General features: G+C 44.1%; 1 protein-coding gene across 1 annotated transcript in view; it reads right to left on the bottom strand.

Moving 5' to 3' along the window:
- Nucleotides 1-20,795, bottom strand: part of LOC121689346 (RAS guanyl-releasing protein 2-like) — a 45,867-nt gene extending 25,072 nt beyond the window's left edge. The window contains exons 1-7 of the mRNA XM_042069078.1: nt 20,670-20,795; nt 18,058-18,174; nt 16,084-16,365; nt 6,034-6,108; nt 4,595-4,717; nt 3,817-3,932; nt 2,197-2,338 (exon numbers count right to left, since the gene is read on the bottom strand). Of these exons, the coding sequence (XP_041925012.1) occupies nt 2,197-2,338; nt 3,817-3,932; nt 4,595-4,717; nt 6,034-6,108; nt 16,084-16,365; nt 18,058-18,174; nt 20,670-20,795 (981 nt within the window). The remainder of the gene's footprint in view (nt 1-2,196; nt 2,339-3,816; nt 3,933-4,594; nt 4,718-6,033; nt 6,109-16,083; nt 16,366-18,057; nt 18,175-20,669) is intronic.
- Between the last annotated feature and the right edge of the window lie 1,705 nt (nt 20,796-22,500).

Genomic DNA, 22,500 nt, shown 5'->3' with positions numbered 1-22,500 from the left:
GAGCGACCGCCCCCCCTGCTCATGTGTATTATGTTTTGTGTTCTGTTTATATGAATCTCATTTTGTTAGAGATGTGACAGGCTGGGGTGGTTGGTAGTGAGGAAGAGCTCTAGTGTGTGTGTGTGTGTGTGTGTGTTTGTTTGTGTGGGTTTTTGTGTTATTGTTGTATGTTGAGGACCCCCTTGAAAACGAGATGTTTTACAAGAAGCTTGTGCTTTTCAAGAAGCTTGTGCTTCTTGTCAGGCCATCACTGTAAATAAGAACTAAAAAAAAAAAATGTTCCATCTCAAGGGGTTATCCTCCAATAAAAAAAATTGAAATTGAAAGAAATGAATGGCAGGCCCCAAGGTTTCCCAGCAGAACATTGCCCAAAGCATCACAATGCCCAAAGCATCACAATGCCTCATCTGGTTTGCCTTCTTCCCATAATGCATCCTGGTGCCATGTGTTCCCCATGCACACGCACCCGTCCATCCACCTGATGTACGAGAAAACGGGATTCTTTAGCAGGTGGAACATCCTGCTCGGGCTGCATCACGAGGTGGTCCCTTAACGGGCTGTATCATGAGGTGTCGGTCCCTTAACGTCCCAGTCTTCCTCGGAATGAGCAGAATGCACAATGACAATGAAGTTGAATCTAATCTAAAGGAACGCTGTTGCCGTTGTTGGCAACGGCTCGTGTTCTCACCAGCGCTGGCACAGCGGGCACAGCTGTAATGTGGCATTGTTTTATCTCATGCGCTGCTTTAGACTTGGCACTGGCAGACTTGAAAGATGCTGAAATATGCCGTCAACTTAGGAATTTCTTTGAAGTACAAACACTGTTCCCTTTGTCTTTGTGCTTTTAAGTACACACACGTACACACACGTACACACACACACACGTACACACACACGTACACACGTACACACACACACACACACACACTAACACACACACACACACACACGTACACACTAACACACACACACACACACATACACACACACGTACACACACACACACACACACACACACGTACACACACACACACACGTACACACACACACACACACACGTACACACACACACGTACACACACACGTACACACACACACACACACACACACACTTTGTCTTTGTGCTTTTCTTTTTTGTGCTCCGTTTTTTTTATTTACTGCAGCAGCTGACCTACCTACCGGTGAGTGACAAACCATTTTGAAAACCAATTGATCTCATGAACGTTGCCATTTTTACCCAATCAGCTGTTTAATATTCCAATAGTTTCACATTCATGACATAACACAAACACACATGGACCTAACATATTTCCAAATTATACAAGTAAAAACAGCTTTGTGTGGCAGGGCACCTTTAAATTGTTTTAATCCTCTGATGTACATTTAAATAAAAAAATATTTCTTTGATGACCAATCCGGGGCCCTGGCACAGTAATAGTAATGAGCTCATCAATTCCACGTCAATCTGAAGAGCTTTTGCAATTGGCCTGATTTCTCCGCTTATTTCTTTTCAGTGGCTAGAGCTGACAGAGGAGTTAGCTGTTCATTTTCACATTCACGACATAGCACAAACACATATGGACCTAACTTGTAAAAAAAATACAAGTAACGGTTTTGTGTGGCAGGGCACCTTTAAAGCCTGTGCGTTAATCTACACACACACACACACACAGGTGGGGCCCCTAGGCTGCCGTCTTTAAAGCCTGTGTGTTAATCCGCGCCTGATAGTTGGGTCAGACCACATGGACCAGCCTTCGCCCCCCGCGTGCATCAGTGGGCCTTGGCCCCCCATGATGACGCTTTTCCTTCTTTTGAGAGGTACTGACCACTGCAGACCAGGAACACCCCACGAGAGCTGCAGATTTGGAGATGCTCTGACCCAGTAGTCTAGCCAGCACAATTTGGCCCTCGTCAAAGTCGCTCAAAGCTTTATGCTTTATGCTTTTTTTCTGCTTCCAACACATTCAGAGAGAGAGAGAGAGAGAGAGAGAGAGAGAGACATGACCTGCAGGGGGCAGTGTGTCTCTGATACTCACAAACCTGGCACAGTGCTCACACACACACACACACACACACACACACACACACACACGGCGTGTCTCCGATACTCACAAACCTGGCACAGTGCTCACACACACACACACACACACACACACACACACACACACACACGCACGGTGTGTCTCCGATACTCACAAAGCCGGCGCAGTGCTCGCAGAAGGTGGGCTTGACGTAGGTGGTCTCTGTGAAGGTGTGGATGAAACCCATCTTACAGTTGAGCAGAGAGCTGGCTTTCATGAAGTAATCAATCATCTCTTCACGGCTGATCTTTCCATCCCTGCAGCCGACATACGGACAGAGGGAGGGAGGGAGAGAGAGAGAGAGAGAGAGAGAGAGAGAGAGAGAGAGAGAGAGAGAGAGAGAGAGAGAGAGAGAGAGAAGAGGGAGAGAGAGAGAAAGAGGGAGGGAGAGGGGAGGAGAGAGAGAGAGAGAGAGAGAGAGAGAGAGAGAGAGGGGGGAGAGGGAGGGAGAGAGAGAGAGAAAGAGGGAGGGAGAGGGGAGGAGAGAGAGAGAGAGAGAGAGAGAGAGAGAGAGAGAGGGAGGGAGGGAAGGATAAATGAAATGAATAATCAGAACATCTCCACTTACAGACAGAGGAAATGTCCCCCCTACTGTGTCCTCGTTATGTATGTATAGTATAGTATAGTATGTCACACTGCAGTGTGTTAAGTACATTTAGATATGCTTCCACTGCAGTGTGTTAAGTACATTTAGATATGCTTCCACTGCAGTGTATTAAGTACATTTAGATATCCTTCCACAGCAGTGTGTTAAGTACATTTAGATATCCTTCCACAGCAGTGTGTTAAGTGCATTTAGATATCCTGAGTGTGTTAAGTACATTGAGATATCCTCAGTGTGTTAAGTACATTTAGATATCCTGAGTGTGTTAAGTACATTTAGATATCCTTCTACTGCAGTGTGTTAAGTGCATTTAGATATCCCTGAGTGTGTTAAGTACATTGAGATATCCTCAGTGTGTTAAGTACATTTAGATATCCTGAGTGTGTTAAGTACATTTAGATATCCTTCTACTGCAGTGTGTTAAGTACATTTAGATATCCTCAGTGTGTTAAGTACATTTAGATATCCTTCTACAGCAGCTTTGATACACGTGTACTTCAAATGTCATGCCCATGAAGTGGCTTTGAATTTGACATCAGAGAGGCAGAGGACATGGCACTGTCTGGTGCCGTGTTTATGGCGTAACACACACACACACACACACACACACACACATACTGTACACACACACACACACACACACACACACACACACACACACAAACAAACAGAGAAGAGACACACAAACAAAGACAGAGAACACACAAATAAAGTAAATGTGTTTCCATGGTTACACACAGAGGAGAAAGACGGACTGAGCGGATAGAGAGACAGAGATACAGACAGACAGACATACAGGTAGACAGAGAGACAGGCAGACAGACAGACAGACAGATATACAGGTAGACAGAGAGACAGGCAGAGAGTCAGGCAGACAGACAGAGGGACAGGCAGGCAGAGAGACAGACAGGCAGAGGGACAGGCAGACAAAGAGACAGACAAACACATACTGAATTCAGACCAACAGGTAGGCAAACAGACAGGCATACAAACAGACAGAACGCAGACAGACTAAATGCAGGCGGACAGAAAGACAGGCAGAAAGGCAGGTAGACAGACAGACAGACAGAAAGCAGCCGGACAGGCAGAAAGGCAGGTAGACAGACAGGCGGTCAGGGCTGTGTGACTCACTGGTTTTTGTCAAGCTCTCCAAACTTGCTCAGGTAAGGGAAATTGTTCCTGATAATCTCAAACTCCTCCTGGGAGATGTAGCCATCTCCATCTGTATCGAAGTTCTTGAACACAGACTGCAGGGAACGACAAGAGCACCACACACACACACACACACACAAACAGGTCTGCTATTAGGAGCTTTATATAACAAAATAACTTCCCTCCCCACTCACACACCCCCAGCCAGGGTGATGATGAGAAGGATCGGTGCTGCTGGGAACTGTAGTATCTATGTATTTATCTATGTATCTATGTATCTATCTATCTATCATCTGTCAACGCTTGTCATTAATCCACATCCATGGAATAGGTCCCCAGGGACTAACCCATAGGGCCCTACTTTAAATGGAATAGGTCCCCAGGGACTAACCCATAGGGCCCCACTTTAAATGGAATAGGTCCCCAGGGACTAACCCATAAGGCCTATGGTACTAAATTAACAAATTGACTTCTCCTAGTTATTACATTAGCCTTAGTAAGACTTTACCCGTTACACACTTTACCCATCACTCACATTAGGGCTCATTAGTCTATTACTATTTGGGGAACTCATGGCATCTCTCATAGAACTCACCGATCACAAACAGAGGCCTCAGAAAGTGAAGTCCTACCACATACATGTATTTAGTAGATCAGCGAATGAGTGAAATCAGCCGTGCTAAGTGCACAGAACCAAGTTTATACAGTAGCTTTGATTTTGAACACGACCCAAACGTCTGTAAGAAGTGGGACTCACTTCAACCATCTTCTCGATGTGTTTGGTGATGATGGCAGGGTCTGCCTTGGGTTTCACAGACATCGCCCACTCGTCCATCATGGATGGCTTCGGCGCAGGGGTTGGCGTCTGTGGAGTGGAGTTCTGGAACCAATCAATCAATCAATCAATCAATCAATCATTACATTACATTTGGCTGACGCATTTTTAGCCAAAGCGACTAACAACATGGTAAACAGTTTAAGTTTTAAAGCAATTCTCAACAATTTTGGGACAATTTAAAAAACGGTAGAGTACAGTAAGAATAAGTACATCATTGAGTGCTGTTTTTAACAGTTACGTGTTCAAGACGGCTGGTAAGTGCTAGGATAAGCAAGACTTGTTGTAAGTGGTGCTATGAGAGGAGATGTTCTCTAAAGAGCTGGGTCTTCAGGAGTTTTTTTAAAATGGAGAGAGATGTCCCTGCTCTTGTAGGAACTGGCAGTGTGTTCCACCAACAAGGAACAACAGATGAGAAAAGTTTGGATTGGCCTGAGCGTACCGGTGGTAGAGCTAGACGTCGTTCGTCTGAGGAGCGCAGCGGTCTGGAGGTAGCGTATGTCTGTATGAGGGCATTCAAGTAGGCGGGAGCAGAACCGGAGACTACTTTGTAGGCAAGCGTTAGAGCCTTGAATTTGATGTGGGCCGCCATAGGTAGCCAGTGTAGCTGGATGAGCAGCGGGGTAACAACATAACTAACAATGAAAAACCAATGAATATATCCCTCTCCCTGATTCTCTGCCCACATCCAATTACAAGAAACACTGATCACTTATTTGACTCTTCATTTTTAATGCACCACAGGACTGTTATGGTTGTGGAGAGATGGGTGAGATGGCTTTGAATTGAGCTGCACAGGGCTCAACTTTAATAGTGGAAAATCTAATTTACAAAATGAATAAATCAAAGCAAATCAAACGTGTGAATGAGAATCAGATGGCTGAAATAAACAGGGCAGTGTGAATGCTGTTATAAACAGGGCAGTGTGAATGCTGTTATAAACAGGGCAGTGTGAATGCTGTTATAAACAGGGCAGTGTGAATGCTCTAATGAACAGGGCAGTGTGAATGCTGTTATAAACAGGGCAGTGTGAATGCTCTAATGAACAGGGCAGTGTGAATGCTCTAATAAACAGGGCAGTGTAAATGCTGCTATAAACAGGGCAGTGTGAATACTGTAATAAACAGGGAAGTGTGAATACTGTAATGTAATGAACAGGGCAGTGTGAATGCTCTAATGTTATAAACAGGGCAGTGTGAATGCTCTAATGAACAGGGCAGTGTGAATGCTCTAATGTTATAAACAGGGCAGTGTGAATGCTCTAATGAACAGGGCAGTGTGAATGCTCTAATGTTATAAACAGGGCAGTGTGAATGCTGTAATGAACAGGGCAGTGTGAATGCTGGCGTGTGACTACTCACCGAGCATTTACGAGGCTCTCGCTGAAGAGACATCTGGTAGATCTCCTCCTCTGTGTGGTACTGGTCAAGAGACACCTGCGAAAACAACACACACACACACATACACACACACACACACACACACATACGCACACGACACACACACACACACATAGTGAGAATGATGTTTTAAACATTTATACAAACCCCCTGGTGTACTCATTAAAAGAGTCAAACAGAGTATTAAAAGGCAGAAGCATTGCTTGTGTTACTACTAATACCAGTGGCACAATTTTATGTCTTATTTGAATATCACTACCATAAGTGAAATCATATTGGATGGATGAGATAGAGAGAGAGAAAGAGAAAGGGAGGGAGGGAGAGAGAGAGAGAGAGAGAGAGAGAGAGAGGGAAAAAGAGAAAAAAGACAGAGAGCAGAATAAAAAAGACAATGTGACAGTAGCGAACAGGAAACCGCTGGTGTGTGGTGTTAAAAGATTTGGCTGACGCCAGGAAATGAGTGTTCCAAGCTCTCTCTCCCTGACTACTGAAGTTCAGCCCAGCACGGTTCTGCCCCCACCCAACAATGGAACAGAAGAACAGTGGAACAGTAGAACAGTGGTTCAGAACTTGGTTCAGACCCTGCTCAGAACCAAGCCTCTGTCCACTCAATTCAGTTCAATTCAATTCAATTCAATTCAATTCAATTCAAGTGTGCTTTATTAGCATGACAAATATTTTTGCATTGCCAAAGCATTTAAACATAAGCATTTAAACATAAGAGTTACATTGAGAATGCTTGGAATACAATATACTGTATGGCAAATATGTATGCATCCAAGATTAAGAAACAAACTGGTGAGTGAGTGTGTAAGTACTGTATGTGTATCTGCTTAAATCTGCTGCGCTCTACTGAAGTTCTTTTCATACGGACATCAGGCTGAGGAGCCACACTCACACCACCACATTCATAAAAGCAAACACTGTCCTGTTGTTTTCGTACGGACATCAGATTGAGGAGCTACACTCACACAACCACATGTATAAAAGCAAACACTGTCCTAATATGGAGTTACACTCACACCACTATAAAAGCAAACACTGTCCCAATATGGAGCTACACTCACACCACCACATTCATAAAAGCAAACACTGTTCCAATATGGAGCTACACTCACACCACCACATTCATAAAAGCAAACACTGTTCCAATATGGAGCTACACTCACACCACCATGTATAAAAGCAAACAGTCCCAATATGGAGCTACACTCACACAACCACGTATAAAAGCAAACACTGTCCCAATATAGATAGATGGATTTCTGACCCAAATACCAGCTGACTCTCCGAACAGCCATTACCGTCCTATTGATGCTTTCGATAGAACTGACACTTAAGTTGCCATTTTTAAAGTTAAAGCCTTCAAGCACTCTGCATATTAGGCGCTGACATGGGAAATGTTCAACTGACAAGCATTCGATTAACAATGGATTTAATTGAGTGGCGTCGACAAAAATAGAACTGATTCGCAATCTACGCAGCAAAGGGATTCTGCGGTGCTGTGCGGGGTTGTATTGAAAACAATGGAGTCTAATGCAATGGAACATCAAAAGAGGAGAACGCTACAGTCATGCCCGTGCCAATATGTGGAGCTATGTTCAATATTTGGAGGCCCTATGTTCAATATGTGGAGGCCCTATGTTTAATATGTGGAGGCTCTATGTTCAATATGTGGAGCTATGTTCAATATGTGGAGCTATGTTCAAAGTGTGGAGGCCCTATGTTCAATATGTGGAGCTATGTTCAATGTGTGGAGGCCCTATGTTCAATATGTGGAGCTATGTTCAATGTGTGGAGGCCCTATGTTCAATATGTGGAGCTATGTTCAATGTGTGGAGGCCCTATGTTCAATATGTGGAGCTATGTTCAATGTGTGGAGGCCCTATGTTCAATATGTGGAGCTATGCAATGGAACCGCACCACAGAATCCCTTGAATTTCCCCTTGAGGATCAATAAAGTATCTATCTATCTATCTATCTATCTATCATGTTCAATATTTGGAGGCCCTATGTTCAATATGTGGAGCAATGTTCAATATGTGGAGCTATGTTCAATATGTAGAGCTATGTTCAATATGTGGAGGCCCTATGTTCAATATGTGGAGCTATGTTCAATATGTGGAGCTATGTTCCATATGTGGAGCTATGTTCAATATGTGGAGCTATGTTCAATATGTGGAGGCCCTATGTTCAATATGTAGAGCTATGTTCAATATGTGGAGCTATGTTCAATTTCAAAAGTCCAGTTTTCCATTAAGAGTGTATGTGATCGAGTGGAAGCTATAGATAGTGTTGATCATGTTCACCTAAGTGGGAGGGCAGTTCATGATAGTACTAAATATGGTGCTTGTGTTATTGTAAGCAATGTGTGTGCATATATCAGACACGGTGCATGCGTTACTGCTAGAGGAAGTCAGTGCTGCTCCAGCAGCTGATATGTATCTGCCAGTTCTATCCAGTTCTATCCAAGGGTAGCACTTCCATCACAGGGCTGAGAGTAACACATTTCATCGCAGTGTTAAAGTGTTAGAGGGAAAAAAAACAATAAAAACAGTAAAAGATGTCATGTCCATCTCAAGAGAGGAGCAGTTTGGCGATTGATATCCCTCCCGTTTGTCCACTGTAATCCTGTGAGCTGGGGACCCGATAGCATTTCTTGTGAAGCTCTAAATCTTGTCAGGGGAAATCCCAGTACGATGGATTACCACCACAACAACAAAAAGTAACAGATAGCATAGATTTGTACTGAGCCGTTGTACTACAATCATAAACCATGCCTTTAACCCTGCAGAACACCAGCCCACTGCTGCAGATTTGTTCCCTGCCCTTAGCCAAACAGTCAAATACCCAATACACTTACCACCTCAGTTTGGTGTCCTGTGTCATATCCACTAAATTCCGCGGGTCATGGCAACGTCACTGCCTGACCATCAGTTGACCTGGATTCATTTCTTAAATCCGCTGTTGCGAGCCGCTTTGGATGGAAGCGTCTGCTACATAACAGTCCTTTATTTTTTATTTTTTATTTTTTATGCCTTTAATCAGATAGGATAGTGGAGAATGACAGGAAGTGAGTGGGAGAGAGAATCGGGGTGGGATCCGGAAAGGACGCCACACGGTCCCCTATACAGTCTGTGTGTGCACGCCATACGGTCCCCTATTAAGTCTGTGTGTGCACGCCACACGGTCCCCTATTCAGTCTGTGTGTGCACTCAATACAATATCTGGTGTTCTGCACAGTCGAGACAGAAAGCAACAAAGGGTTCGGACCAAAGCGTAATATTCCAGACGATTATGCTCATGCTCACCTGGGGCCTCACGTACAAAGCTTGCGTAAAATGTTGCGTACGCCATCTTTCACGCTAACGGTCGGATGTATCAAGAATAAATAAGCGTGAGAATGTGCGTTCCTCCTGGGTTTCTCCATGGCAACTATATGTGTGGCGTACGCACATTTCCACTGTGTATTGTCAGTTGACTACACTTAAAGGCAATGCAGCGCAACAACATTAGTTGATCACAAGTCTAGGCCTTTATTTGCACAGCATATTGTGAAATGTGGCCTATTAAAAATGATAACACTTTGAAGTAAGCCTAAGTTTCTAGATAAATAGGCATGCAACATGTGCAAATACTACTAAGCTAAACATCTACATCTATAATGACAACTGTTTTATCAGAGGATATAAAGAATTAAAAGGAAATTAAACCTATTTAGAGACAGCGCCTATCTACAACAATTCTAGATGACTGGCTTATCAAAGCTTTCCTCGAAACCTGTGTTGAATGAAGTCGGCTTCACACATTTTCCCATGCACTGAACATTTGCCGGGTGTTTTCACTATTTATCTCTTTTTTTTTAATAAAAGGATCATCCAAGTGAATGGCTATAGCCTGACTAATAAGCGCAAATTGAAGCTATTTCCCTTAGTGTGATTGACTGCATAGGATCCTTTGACTTTCCTCGAGTAAGCATTCACATTAATGTTATCACACTTGTGCATATTGTAGTAATATGATCCAGAAATCGTAATGTTGTGGTGAGGTGTCCTGGATCAACTTTTGTTATTAATTACAGATGATAAAGACATAAGATTCTTGTCATTTTGTCGGATAAGAGCACTTCTACCTTGCATTCGCTGGAAATAAACTTTTTTTTTTAAATTTGATGATTTAAATTATTATTTCATTTTGGAACAGGTTCGAGTACGGATGGATCCACAAATGAGTTTTCATTCTTATTAATAATGCGGGATTGGCCATTTTGTCGTTTTGAGAGGGTGGAGTGTAATGCTTGTGCATGTGCACTTAATTTCATGTTAATTGGGATGTACAAAGAAATATTGCATGGATTGCTGCGTACACATAGTTTCATACATCTTGAATTTTTTTTGTGCGTGTGTTACTTTCCAGGTATTCGCGTATGCAATGTTTTGATAGGAATTCCACGCAAGTCTTTGTACATGAGGCCCCTGGAGAGGGAGATGGTGTTAATTAATGTGGAGCGAGAGTGGAGCTCTGAGAACTAATGACCCCGTCACCCAAAACAGCTCATCATGTGAGTCTAATTACTCACACAAAGACAAGACGCAGCTACACCTAAAGCTTTTAACACTAGTAGAGACAGACACACACACACACACACACACACACACACATACATTTAAGCACATACACCCCCCCCCCCCCCCACACACACACACACACACACAAGCACATGCACACACAAACACCCACAGACACACGTGCACACACACACACATGCAAGCCAACAAATATACATACACGCACACGCACACACACACACACACACACACACACACACACACACATTCAAAGAGTGAAGAAGATTGGGATCAAACTGAGTTGAAATGCGTAGGTGTAAACTCCCCTGAAATTAATGATCTGGCCTGGGCAAAGAGCTGTCTCATCTAATTCTGAAAATATCTCCCCAATGTTTCCAAATTTCCAAACCCAGCGCTGCTGCCTACTAAAGATGTGGGCCTAAATCATTCAGAGTTTCCTTCTGGGTAAACTTTGAATTTGTTTAATTTAGCTTTCCTATTAGCCATGAAATGCCTTAATAAACACATCACATCCACACACACACACACACACACACACACACACACACACACACATCACATCCACACACACACACATCACATCCATACACACACATTACATCTAGTGGAATTGAACCCTCAATAAGAGCACTACAGTGTCACTGGAATTGAACCCTCAATCAGAGCACTACAGTGTCATTGGAATTGAACCCTCAATTAGAGCACTACAGTGGCAGTGGAATTGAACCCTCACCTTCTGGCCACTGCCTCCTAGCCCAGCTCCTTCACCACTATGCTACCACCGCCCAATCAGAATATTATAAAACAAAAAGTTCTTATCAGAATAAGAATATTATAAAACAAAACGTGCTTATCACAATCAGAATATTATAAAACAAAAAGTGATAGCATTATACTCACATACTTAATTAAACAGAAGGCACTCTTCATATTTGTTCTAATTACTGACATTTGAACACACTATCCTAAACCCATCTCTTTCCAATTGTAATTGGGAGTGTCCGTGTGTATGTGTGTATATGTGTGAGTGTGTCTGTGTTCATGTGTGTGTGTGTGTGTGTGTGTGTGTGTGTGTGTGTGTGTGTGTATGTGTGTATGTGTGTTTGTGTTCATGTGAAAACACACCATCCTAAATCCAGCTGTTTCCCACTGTAATCGGGAGTAATTGTCCATGTGTGTGTGTGTGTGTGTGTGTGTGTGTGTGTGTGTGTGTGTGTGTGTGTGTAAAAATCTGAACACACCATTCAAAATCCAGCTGTTTCCCACTGGCTGCTACAATCTGCTCTTTGTTCGGCCTTTGGTCTTGTTAACAGTTTTGATCCACATGACTTTATGTTGCTTCAGCTAACGACCTGTCACAGAGCTGGTATTTCTCTCTCTCTCTCTCCCACTCTCACACACACACACACACACACACACACACACACACATGGACAATGAACGGTGCATGTGTGTGTGTGTTTTCTTTTGCACTCCTCCTCCCTGTCCGATGTCTGTAGTGTGATATCATCTACATTCCTGTTCCCAGCAAGGTGAGCAGGGTGTGTTATGCATGTCAACATGGGCACAATTCCATACCAAATAACACACACACACACACACACACACACACACACACACACACACACACACACACACACACACAAGGAATGTCACATATCTACTGTTTACCCCCACCTCAATGTTATTCTGGAATATTCCACTGTCCTCTCAGGCTCCCACACACACACACACACATACACACACACACACATTCACACAGAGACGGACACATCCATGACTATTTCTGGTCTGACTCCACTGAGACCTCAGCCTCCACCCTGTCCCTCACCGCTCCTGCTACTGATAAGGGAGAGGAGAGCCTCGGTCCCTCCCTGCTCCTGCTACTGATAAGGGAGAGGAGAGCCTCGGTCACGGTCACACGGTCGGATTGGATCTGTTCTGGTTGGATAATTGCAACACATTGTCCAGTGATGATGAAAGTTCCTCAGATAAAGATTTGTTGTTCAATATCAATGGGACAATGTTACTGACCGTGAGCAGGTTGAGTACATGTGCATCAGTACTGACAGTGAGCAGGTTTGATTAGATGTGTATCAGTACTGACCATGAGCAGGTTTGATTAGATGTGTATCAGTACTGACAGTGAGCAGGTGAGTAGATGTATCAGTACTGAGCGTGAGCAGGATGAGTACGTCAGAGTTTCCGCTAGAAAAAAATGGTGCCGGTCAAAGTGACCGGTAGAGGTTTCTTTTTCCGGACATTTTGATGATATGCTGGTCAAATATCCTATTATCGCTTCTTAATTAGTCAAATTGAGGAAAACTGGAGACAGGCTATGTAGCTTAAAGAATGACATAATCAGGCTGTATAGAATGCAACGTGTTCATTAGCCTAACTTAAACATGCCTAACAAGATCTAGCCAGTATCTATGTTTTCATGGACAGCAAAAGTCCGCTTCGTTCGTTGTTTTAAAAAGGCTACGTTGTTTGTTGCTGCTACCCACGTTATCTCCAGTGGTGACTGTTTAACTTGCACAGATGTGCACACACAAGAATGAGTGCTCACACCACTACCCCCTAAGCCAGTGGTTTTCAAAGTGGGGGCCGCGAGGGGGTGCCAGGGGGGCCTCAGCAAGTTGGAAGGAAAAATAAAAGCAACAAAGAAATACATTTGAAAATTTAAAAATATACCTATTACTATGAGGGTTGTTATACAATGCCATTAATAATGTGTCGCATATCTGAACATTATATTTTCCATGATAATGACTGGGAATAAAAGTAGAGTGATAGCTCTCATATAGCAGAAAGCCCCAAATACAATTTTTACACACTGTATGCTCCACCGCGAAGTGTTTGTGGCTAAAATAATTATTAGGATTAGCTTAATGTATTTTTACATTTGCCGTAGCATTCTCAATGGGTTTAATAACACATCACGGGGGTCCTTGGCCAGAACCAAGTGGTATTTGGGGGGCCTTGTCGTGGAAAAGTTTGGGAACCCCTGCCCTAAGCTATGCCTCTTTATTTGATAACAATAAATTAAGAAATGTTGCTTATTCTGGGAAATGTTTAGTTTTTTTTTCTTTCGGTTCAATGATACAGTTTAATTGTGCCGGAAATTATCAGCGGACCTGCGATCTCCTCGTCAAGGAGGTCCTAACCCTGCAGATTATAGACAGAGAAAGCATAGGCCTACTGTATGCTTTGGGTAAAGAACACAGTTGCATGTCCAGTGTACACAGAGAATGACAGTGTCTTGGAGTGGCCGCACCCCCACAACTCCACTTCCAATGTCACTGATTCCGACAGATAGGCCTACGCCCGACACTTCTGCTTTTTATCTGTGGGTGGTGGAGTTGACCGGACAGGCTTCAGACGTTACCAATTTATCATCATCCATCGTGTCTGGCCTCTGAAAAAACTTTTAAGGCTAGTCTGCCTGGGCCTGGCCATGTTTGAACCGCCTCACTCGTTTGTTCGTTGTTTAACATGGACGTTTTAAGCGTGCACTTCCTATTTGAAATGCAGCATAGGCTATGCGTGTTGTTTAATAGCCTACTTTTCAAACGGTAGAGCCTGTTCCTTTAAAAACATAGCCAGAGGACGTATAATATAGGCTTACATATTAGGCTAAGGCTTATTCTCAAATTCAGATTGCGTTAGGGGACGGGATTATTAGCCAATTTCAATCGGACAATTTGACCGGAGAGATTTCATTTTGTCGGACATTTCATTTTTTTTTCCGGCCAATGTCCGGTAATTACCGGACAACGGAAACCCTGGTACATGTGTATCAGTACTGACCGTGAGCTGGTTAGTAGATGTATCAGTACTGACAGTGAGCAGGTGAGTAGATGTATCAGTACTGAGCGTGAGCAGGATGAGTACATGTGTATCAGTATTGACAGTGAGCAGGTTGAGTAGATGTGTCTAGGTACTGACCGTGAGCAGGTGAGTAGATGTATCAGTACTGACTGTGAGCAGGTTGAGTAGATGTATCAGTACTGACCGTGTGCAGGTTGAGTAGATGTGTCTAGGTACTGACCGTGAGCAGGTGAGTAGATGTATCAGTACTGAGCAGGTGAGTAGATGTATCAGTACTGACCATGAGCAGGTTGAGTAGATGTGTATCAGTACTGACGGTGAGCAGGTTGATTAGATGTGTATCAGTACTGACCGTGATCAGGTGAGTAGATGTATCAGCAGGTGAGTAGATGTATCAGTACTGAGCAGGTGAGTAGATGTATCAGTACTGACCGTGAGCAGGTTGAGTAGATGTGTATCAGTACTGACGGTGAGCAGGTTGATTAGATGTGTATCAGTACTGACCGTGAGCAGGTGAGTAGATGTATCAGCAGGTGAGTAGATGTATCAGTACTGAGCAGGTGAGTAGATGTATCAGTACTGACCGTGAGCAGGTTGAGTAGATGTGTATCAGTACTGACGGTGAGCAGGTTGATTAGATGTGTATCAGTACTGACTGTGAGCAGGTGAGTAGATGTATCAGTACTGACCGTGAGCAGGTTGAGTAGATGTGTATCAGTACTGACGGTGAGCAGGTCGATTGGATGTGTATCAGTACTGACCGTGAGCAGGTGAGTAGATGTATCAGTACTGACCGTGAGCAGGTGAGTAGATGTGTCAGTACTGACCGTGAGCAGGTTGAGTAGATGTGTCTAGGTACTGACCGTGAGCAGGTGAGTAGATGTATCAGTACTGAGCAGGTGAGCAGGTTGAGTAGATGTGTATCAGTACTGACCGTGAGCAGGTGAGTAGATGTATCAGTACTGACCGTGAGTAGGTTGATTAGATGTGTATCAGTACTGACCGTGAGCAGGTTGATTAGATGTGTATCAGCACTGACCGTGAGCAGGTGAGTAGATGTATCAGTACTGACCGTGAGCAGGTTGAGTAGATGTGTATCAGTACTGACCGTGAGCAGGTGAGTAGATGTGTCAGTACTGACCGTGAGCAGGTTGAGTAGATGTGTATCATTACTGACCGTGAGCAGGTTGAGTAGATGTGTATCAGTACTGACCATGAGCAGGTGAGTAGATGTATCAGTACTGACCGTGAGCAGGTTGAGTAGATGTGTATCAGTACTGACCGTGAGCAGGTTGAGCAGATGTGTATCAGTACTGACCATGAGCAGGTGAGTAGATGTATCAGTACTGACCGCGAGAAGGTGAGTAGATGTATCAGTACTGACCGCGAGCAGGTGAGTAGATATATCAGTACTGACCGTGAGCAGGTTGAGTAGATGTGTATCAGTACTGACCGTGAACAGGTGAGTAGATGTGTCAGTACTGACCGTGAGCACGTTGAGTAGATGTGTATCAGTACTGACCGTGAACAGGTGAGTAGATGTGTCAGTACTGACCGTGAGCAGGTTGAGTAGATGTGTATCAGTACTGACCGTGAGCAGGTTGAGCAGGTCTGTGTTGGCCTCCATGGTGGGCGGCGTGGTCTGGACGAGTGCCAGCTCCTGTAGGATGCTGTACAGCTGCTGGGTCTTGGTCAGGTTGACCCGGGTCTTCTCCCGGTCAGCCCAGTCCGGCAGCGCCACGTGCACCGCAATCAGGTCCTTCAGGTGCACGCCCAGGATGGGGAACCGGAAACCAGAACAGTCGGAGAACCGCCTACGGTACTGGCTGTAGTTCCCACACGAGGACACCAGCTCGATCAGACTGTTAAAGATCTGAGGAACACAGAGAAAAAAAGAACAAGATTATGGGCTGAAATGATTGGCTAACTGAGTGATTGATTGATTGACTGATTGATTGGTGGAATAGGACATTGACTGACACAATAGATTGCATAACACATTGAACAAATAACTGTTTAGATCATCAAACAATCGATTAATTGACAGATCGATCAGTCACTACATCGCAAGTGATGATAGATTTTATTATTGTTGATATCATGCACCCGGCGCAACATGGGGGAAAGTGCGGCACAAGTCTTATTCATATCGTACACCCTGTCAGTGATGAATTTTCCGCCATGCACTCCACTTTTACTAAACCTTCCCCCCAGGGGTGTGGCAATTAGCAACATAAGGTGTGGTCTGGCGTATGATCCAAAAATCGCTATCTTACACCCTCTAACAGTCATTACACCACTGACCAAGAAAAACCTGGTCTATAGTAAAGGGATATAAAGCACAGCTGCAGACGCGCTGTCACGAGATGTAAGCAGTCCCAAACAACTCCTCTGCAGGACAAATATCCTTAGGATTTTTATTCAGTCATTCGAACATTATTGGGGTAAGCGTTGCTTTTTCAGGCTACGTTTTTGATTGTAACCCCTTGTCAGTCAATAGTGAAAGTAAATAACTGTGTAGAACTGTTTTGCCGTTGACTAATAAGACCACAGTGAAGTTAGTTTCACTTTGCCTGTGAGTTCAAATAATAGGCGAGTGCAGAATGCATGTAGGCTATACTATGCTAGTCAGACACAGGTTTTAGTAACGCAAGTAGCCTACTAGTAGCCTGACAAGCCAGACCCACATTAAAATGTAGGGTCTGGGCACTCACCGTTTGCAGTGCTCAGTCCGAGGGGCGGGATAATCGGTTGTCTTTCAAATTCTCTCTGCACGCAATAGGACAGTGCTGAGTCCCATGCGTTTTCCCACCAGCGGAGCTAGTTGGCTAGTTCAAACTTTTGCCAACTTAAAACAAGCTTAACTTGTGTCACACCGTTAGCCAAAAGCAACATCCATCTTCTTTGTTTTCAAGTAGCAGGGAATTCAAGCCAAACCGTTGCAACTCTGCCATCAATCATTATGTTAAGCCCACCTAACAATCTATACACGATTTGATTGGCCTGATAGAAGTTTAATTTTTCGAGCTCACAAGCCAACGGAGAGTTGCTAGACAAGCCCTGGAAGCAAATGTAATTTGCTGCCGCTAGGGTGTGTCTAGATTTCTAGGCTAGCCTACTAGTGGAAATGTGCTAGCAGATTCCTTCAGATGCGTTGGCTGTCAAAATACAGACGGGCTGTTTAAAGTTGCCCTGCTTGCTGTTATCTCATTGGTTTAAAGGATGTTACACCCAAAACACACCCATGACTGATTAAGAAACCTAAGAACAACTGTTTTGCGCCCAGCACCCAGCGTTTGATTACAAACTCAAGCCATTAAATTACTGAATGTGGACTGGACAAGCCTTAAATGTCTATAAAAGTTGCGCCTCTGACCAGACGTTTCAGAAAGGGCCCACAATGTTCCTACAGACATGACACTTTGAAATGTCATGGTAGTGTGGTTACAAATAATAATTAAAAAATATATATATACATGTACATGTGAATTAAGATACCTGCCTTCTAAACACACACACACACACACACACAAACACACACACACACACACACACACACCAGCACCTTGTTGGTTTCGTTGCTGATGTGTGCCTGTGTGTCCTTGAGCCTGGAGATAGAGCTGTTGCTCAGACCCCCCACCACGGCCATCAGGGTGTTGAAGTTCTGCAGCTGCAGCAGCTTCTGTTGAGGGAAAACACACACACACACACGATGAGTAGTGCACACAGTGAATACTCACACACTCTCTCTCTCTCTCACACACACACGATGAGTAGTGCACACAGTGAATACTCACACACTCTCTCTCTCTCTCTCACACACACGATGAGTAGTGCACACAGTGAATACTCACACACTCTCTCTCTCAGACACACACACACACACACACACCTTGAGTAGTGCACACAGTGAATAATGCACACACACAAATCACACACTGTCACACACATTCCTCTGTATCAGTTCCTGTAGAAGACATACACACACACATGCTCATCTAAACATGCACTCTCACACACACTTAATCAGTGTGTTGATGTTTTGCAGTTTTAACAGCTGCTGTAGTAAGAAGTAATGCTTACACATACAAACATCATAACTGCACACACACACACACACACATACATAGACACACACACACACACACACACACACACACACACACATACACACACACACACACACACACACACACACACACACACACACACACATAAATTACAGCTAGTGCACACCTAAGCACATACACCCAGTCAGGCCATGAGTATAATAAATGTTAATGTACATGTATAAACATGTGCATGAATGTGTACACACTCACCAAAGGGGGAGTGTGTGTGTGTGTATGTGTGTGTCTGTATGTGTGTGTGTGTGTGTAGAGAGGGAGTAGGAGGGTGAGATGGAGATATAGCGAGAGGTGGGGGGGAAGGGTGGGAGAGAGAGGGATAAAGAGAACGGGTGGGAGAGAGAGAAAGAGGGACTTGAGCCAAAGCATAGGATTAAACACAAGGCTGTGGAGGAATTTAGGAGAGAGGAGAGGGAGAGAGAGAGGGAGGAGGGGAGTGGAATCTAAAGGAGTAGAGAAAAACAGATAAACACACACATGTAGAGAGAGGCAGAGAGAGAGAGCTAGAGAAAGACAGAAAGAGGGAGTGAGAAAGAGAGAGAGAGAGAGGTAGAGGGAGGAGAGAGGGAGTGGAATCTCAAGGAGTAGAGAAAAACAGATAAACACACACATGTAGAGAGAGGGGGGGAGAGAGGGATGGAGAAAGACAGAAAGAGGGAGTGAGAGAGAGAGAGAGGTAGAGGGAGGAGAGAGGGAGTGGAATCTCAAGGAGTAGGGAAGAACAGATAAACACACACACATGTAGAGAGAAGGGGGGAGAGAGGGATGGAGAAAGAGAGAGAAAGAGAGAGAGAGAGAGAGAGAGAGAGAGAGAGAGAGGAATGCAAACACTCATTTGAACAGCCTACAGTGCTTCCCTTCACGCACTGCGTTGATGTTGAAAGACATTTATGAGTCTCCATAAAAATGGAAGTTGCAAGTACTCCTACAACCCTCTCCAGGTCAAACGTAGTGCATAGACTGCCCTGCAGTTCTCACATAACTGACTGATCCGCGTACAACTAAACCTTGACTCTGTGAGTAGCGAAGATGATTCTGTTAAAGGCGAACTATGCCGTTTTTTTTTAGCTTAATTTACCTTAACTGAACAGCTTCAGAGTCATTGGAATGGTTATATGACTTTTTTCGGGTTGAATGGTGGCCGTCTCGCTTCCCCCTAGCGCCTGTGAGCGGTAAAAACACCCTTGCAACTTTGGGCCGGCGGGTCGACGGCCTCAGAGACAGAAAGTCTCGCAGAGCCAGCGAAAAGAAGCAGGAAGCGAGTAAACCGTTGACAGAGGAACAGGGGAAGAGGAAACCGCAGACTGACCGAGCGAGGAGTTCATAAAATATATACTCTGAAGCTGTAGGGGGAGCTCTGCGAGCAAAAATCAAGAAAACAGCGAAGAAATTGTCAAAACTGCATAGTTTATTTAACCTATTTCACTTTATTTAACACTATTATGGGCCAAATGAAACCAAGATCTACGCACAGCCTGGTTAGGTGCAGGTAGATTGCAGGAACATACTTCAATAGCAAAAATAAGATTGCTCTACCGCACACTGTTGACTTTTACTCGATTTTATTCAGAGCGAACAACGTGTTTCGCATACACCGTCCTCAGGTTCGCTCACTATTATGGTCCATTTAGAGTTATCAGTAGCGAAGTGGTAATCGGGAGAATCAGGAGAATTCCTAATAATGCTAATAATGCGCTAACCACCACAATGCCCCTCACTCACACTTCCCACAGATCTGCTAATAATGTGCTAACCACCATGATGCCCCTCACGATTTCCCCCCGACATAGGAATCAGCAGCCCTGGATTTTCCCCCGGGCATAGGAATCAGGCCAAGTTGGGCCCCACTGAACAACAAACTGTCTGGAGGGGTTGTCTGGATGGAGGGGGTGTCTGAAGGGGGGGGGGGGGTATCTGGGTGGAGGGGGTGTCTGGATGGAGGGGGTGTCTGAAGGGGGGGGGGGTATCTTGGTGGAGGGGGTGTCTGAAGGGGGGGGTATCTGGGTGGAGGGGGTGTCTGGAGCTTGAAATCTCCTAGTAATACATTTACATTTTTACTGGGGCTCTCTGGGATTGGACAATGGGCTCGGGCTCTCTGGGATTGGACACTGGGATTGGACACTGGGCTCGGGCTCTCTAGGACTGGACACTGGGATTGGACACTGGGCTTCTGCATGATGATCAGAGGAATGTGAAACTAGCTGGAACACTTTTAGACTGATAGCATTGTTATTGTCGGGAGTAAAGAATTCAGTTCAGGCATTGTAAGTGAAGACAAGAGACGAGCTGCTGTTCATTCTCATTTATTTACCAGCAATACAGCCAGTTTGTACATAATCTAGGCATAATGTAAATAAAATCATAGGTTGCCTGCTTTAATTTCCATTGCCAATTTAAGATCTAGCCAGATAGCTTCCAAACTGTGTGAACTATCAGCTCTGAAGATACACCTGTACATACACACAGGTCAGAGGCGATACACCTGCACCCAGTGTGGTAAGAGTTTCACTGTAGGGGGATATCTTCAAAAGACACCTGTACATACACACTGGACAGAGGCCATACACCTGCACCCAGTGTGGTAAGAGTTTCACTGAAATGGGATGTCTCAAAATACACCAGCATTCTCTCAGGAGAGAGGCCGCATCACTGTTCTCAGTGTGGCAAGAGTTTCACTGAGGGGCAAAATTTCAAATGACACCAGTGCATTTACACAGGGGAGAGACTGTACCACTGCATGCAGCGTGGCAAGAGTTTTCCTGAGGGGCAAGATCTCAAAAGCAGCAGAACATATACACAGGAGAGACACCATACCACTACACTCACAGACCTCTCTCTCATCCAGTGGTCAGTAAAAAACAGAGTTTCTGGACATTCACGTCTTTATCGCCTCTGAAGACACAACTGTACGTAGACACAGGAGAGAAGCCATACACCTGCACTCAGTGTGGCAAGAATTTAACTAAATGCGGAAGACTCAAACAACGCTAGCACACTCACACAGTGTAGACACTATACCCTTGAACACAGTGTGGCAAGTAAGTATAACAAACCATAGACACTATACCTTTGAACACAGTGTGGGAAGTATAAGAAAGGGGCCATAGAAAAGAAAAGAGGCCATACTCTTGAATGCAGTGTGGCAGGTAAGAATGTTGGCCATGTTTGAAAACTAAGTATACGTATAAGAAAGCATAAATTCTATAATGCAGTGTGGCGAATACGTATACGAAAACATAGACACTATATTCTATAACACAGTGTGGCGAATACGTATACGAAAACATGGACACTATATTCTATAACACAGTGTGGCGAATACGTATACGAAAACATGGACACTATATTCTATAACACAGTGTGGCGAGTGCGTATAAGAGAGCTAGGAAACCGTCTAGAGACAACAGGGCAGAGGCAATACGTATGTAATCACTGAGGCAGGAGTTTTGCTTGCACTAGCACAGCCGATCGTGCACAACTTGATTGCCATGATTAAGATGTTTTTTATTTTTAAATTATGTCCAAATAAAAGCACAGAATGTAAGACATGGAATGTGATGTGTGCTACATGTTCTCTAAGGTCCATGTGTCTGGTAATGAGAAATGTGAATGTAAAATGAATTGGTGACTTCTGGCCAGAAAAGGTCATTTTATTTCTCAATATACATTTAGGGAAGTGACATATCTTACCAACAAGAAAAAAAAAAAAAAAAACATTTTTATTCTGCTTTGCTTGAGAGTTGAAAGCTAGGTTATAAGAAATGCTTGGTCTACAAATAATCATCTACATGCAAACCGACATTAGGCCTATAATGAAATCTAGGTAACATGTACAGTTAGAAAATATATGGATAAGGAAACCTGAAGGACCATAGCAGAGC

This window comes from Alosa sapidissima, chromosome 18 (genome assembly GCF_018492685.1).
Source record: "Alosa sapidissima isolate fAloSap1 chromosome 18, fAloSap1.pri, whole genome shotgun sequence".
In the NCBI taxonomy this organism is placed as follows: domain Eukaryota; kingdom Metazoa; phylum Chordata; class Actinopteri; order Clupeiformes; family Clupeidae; genus Alosa; species Alosa sapidissima.
This window is presented reverse-complemented; position numbering and strand designations above follow the sequence as displayed.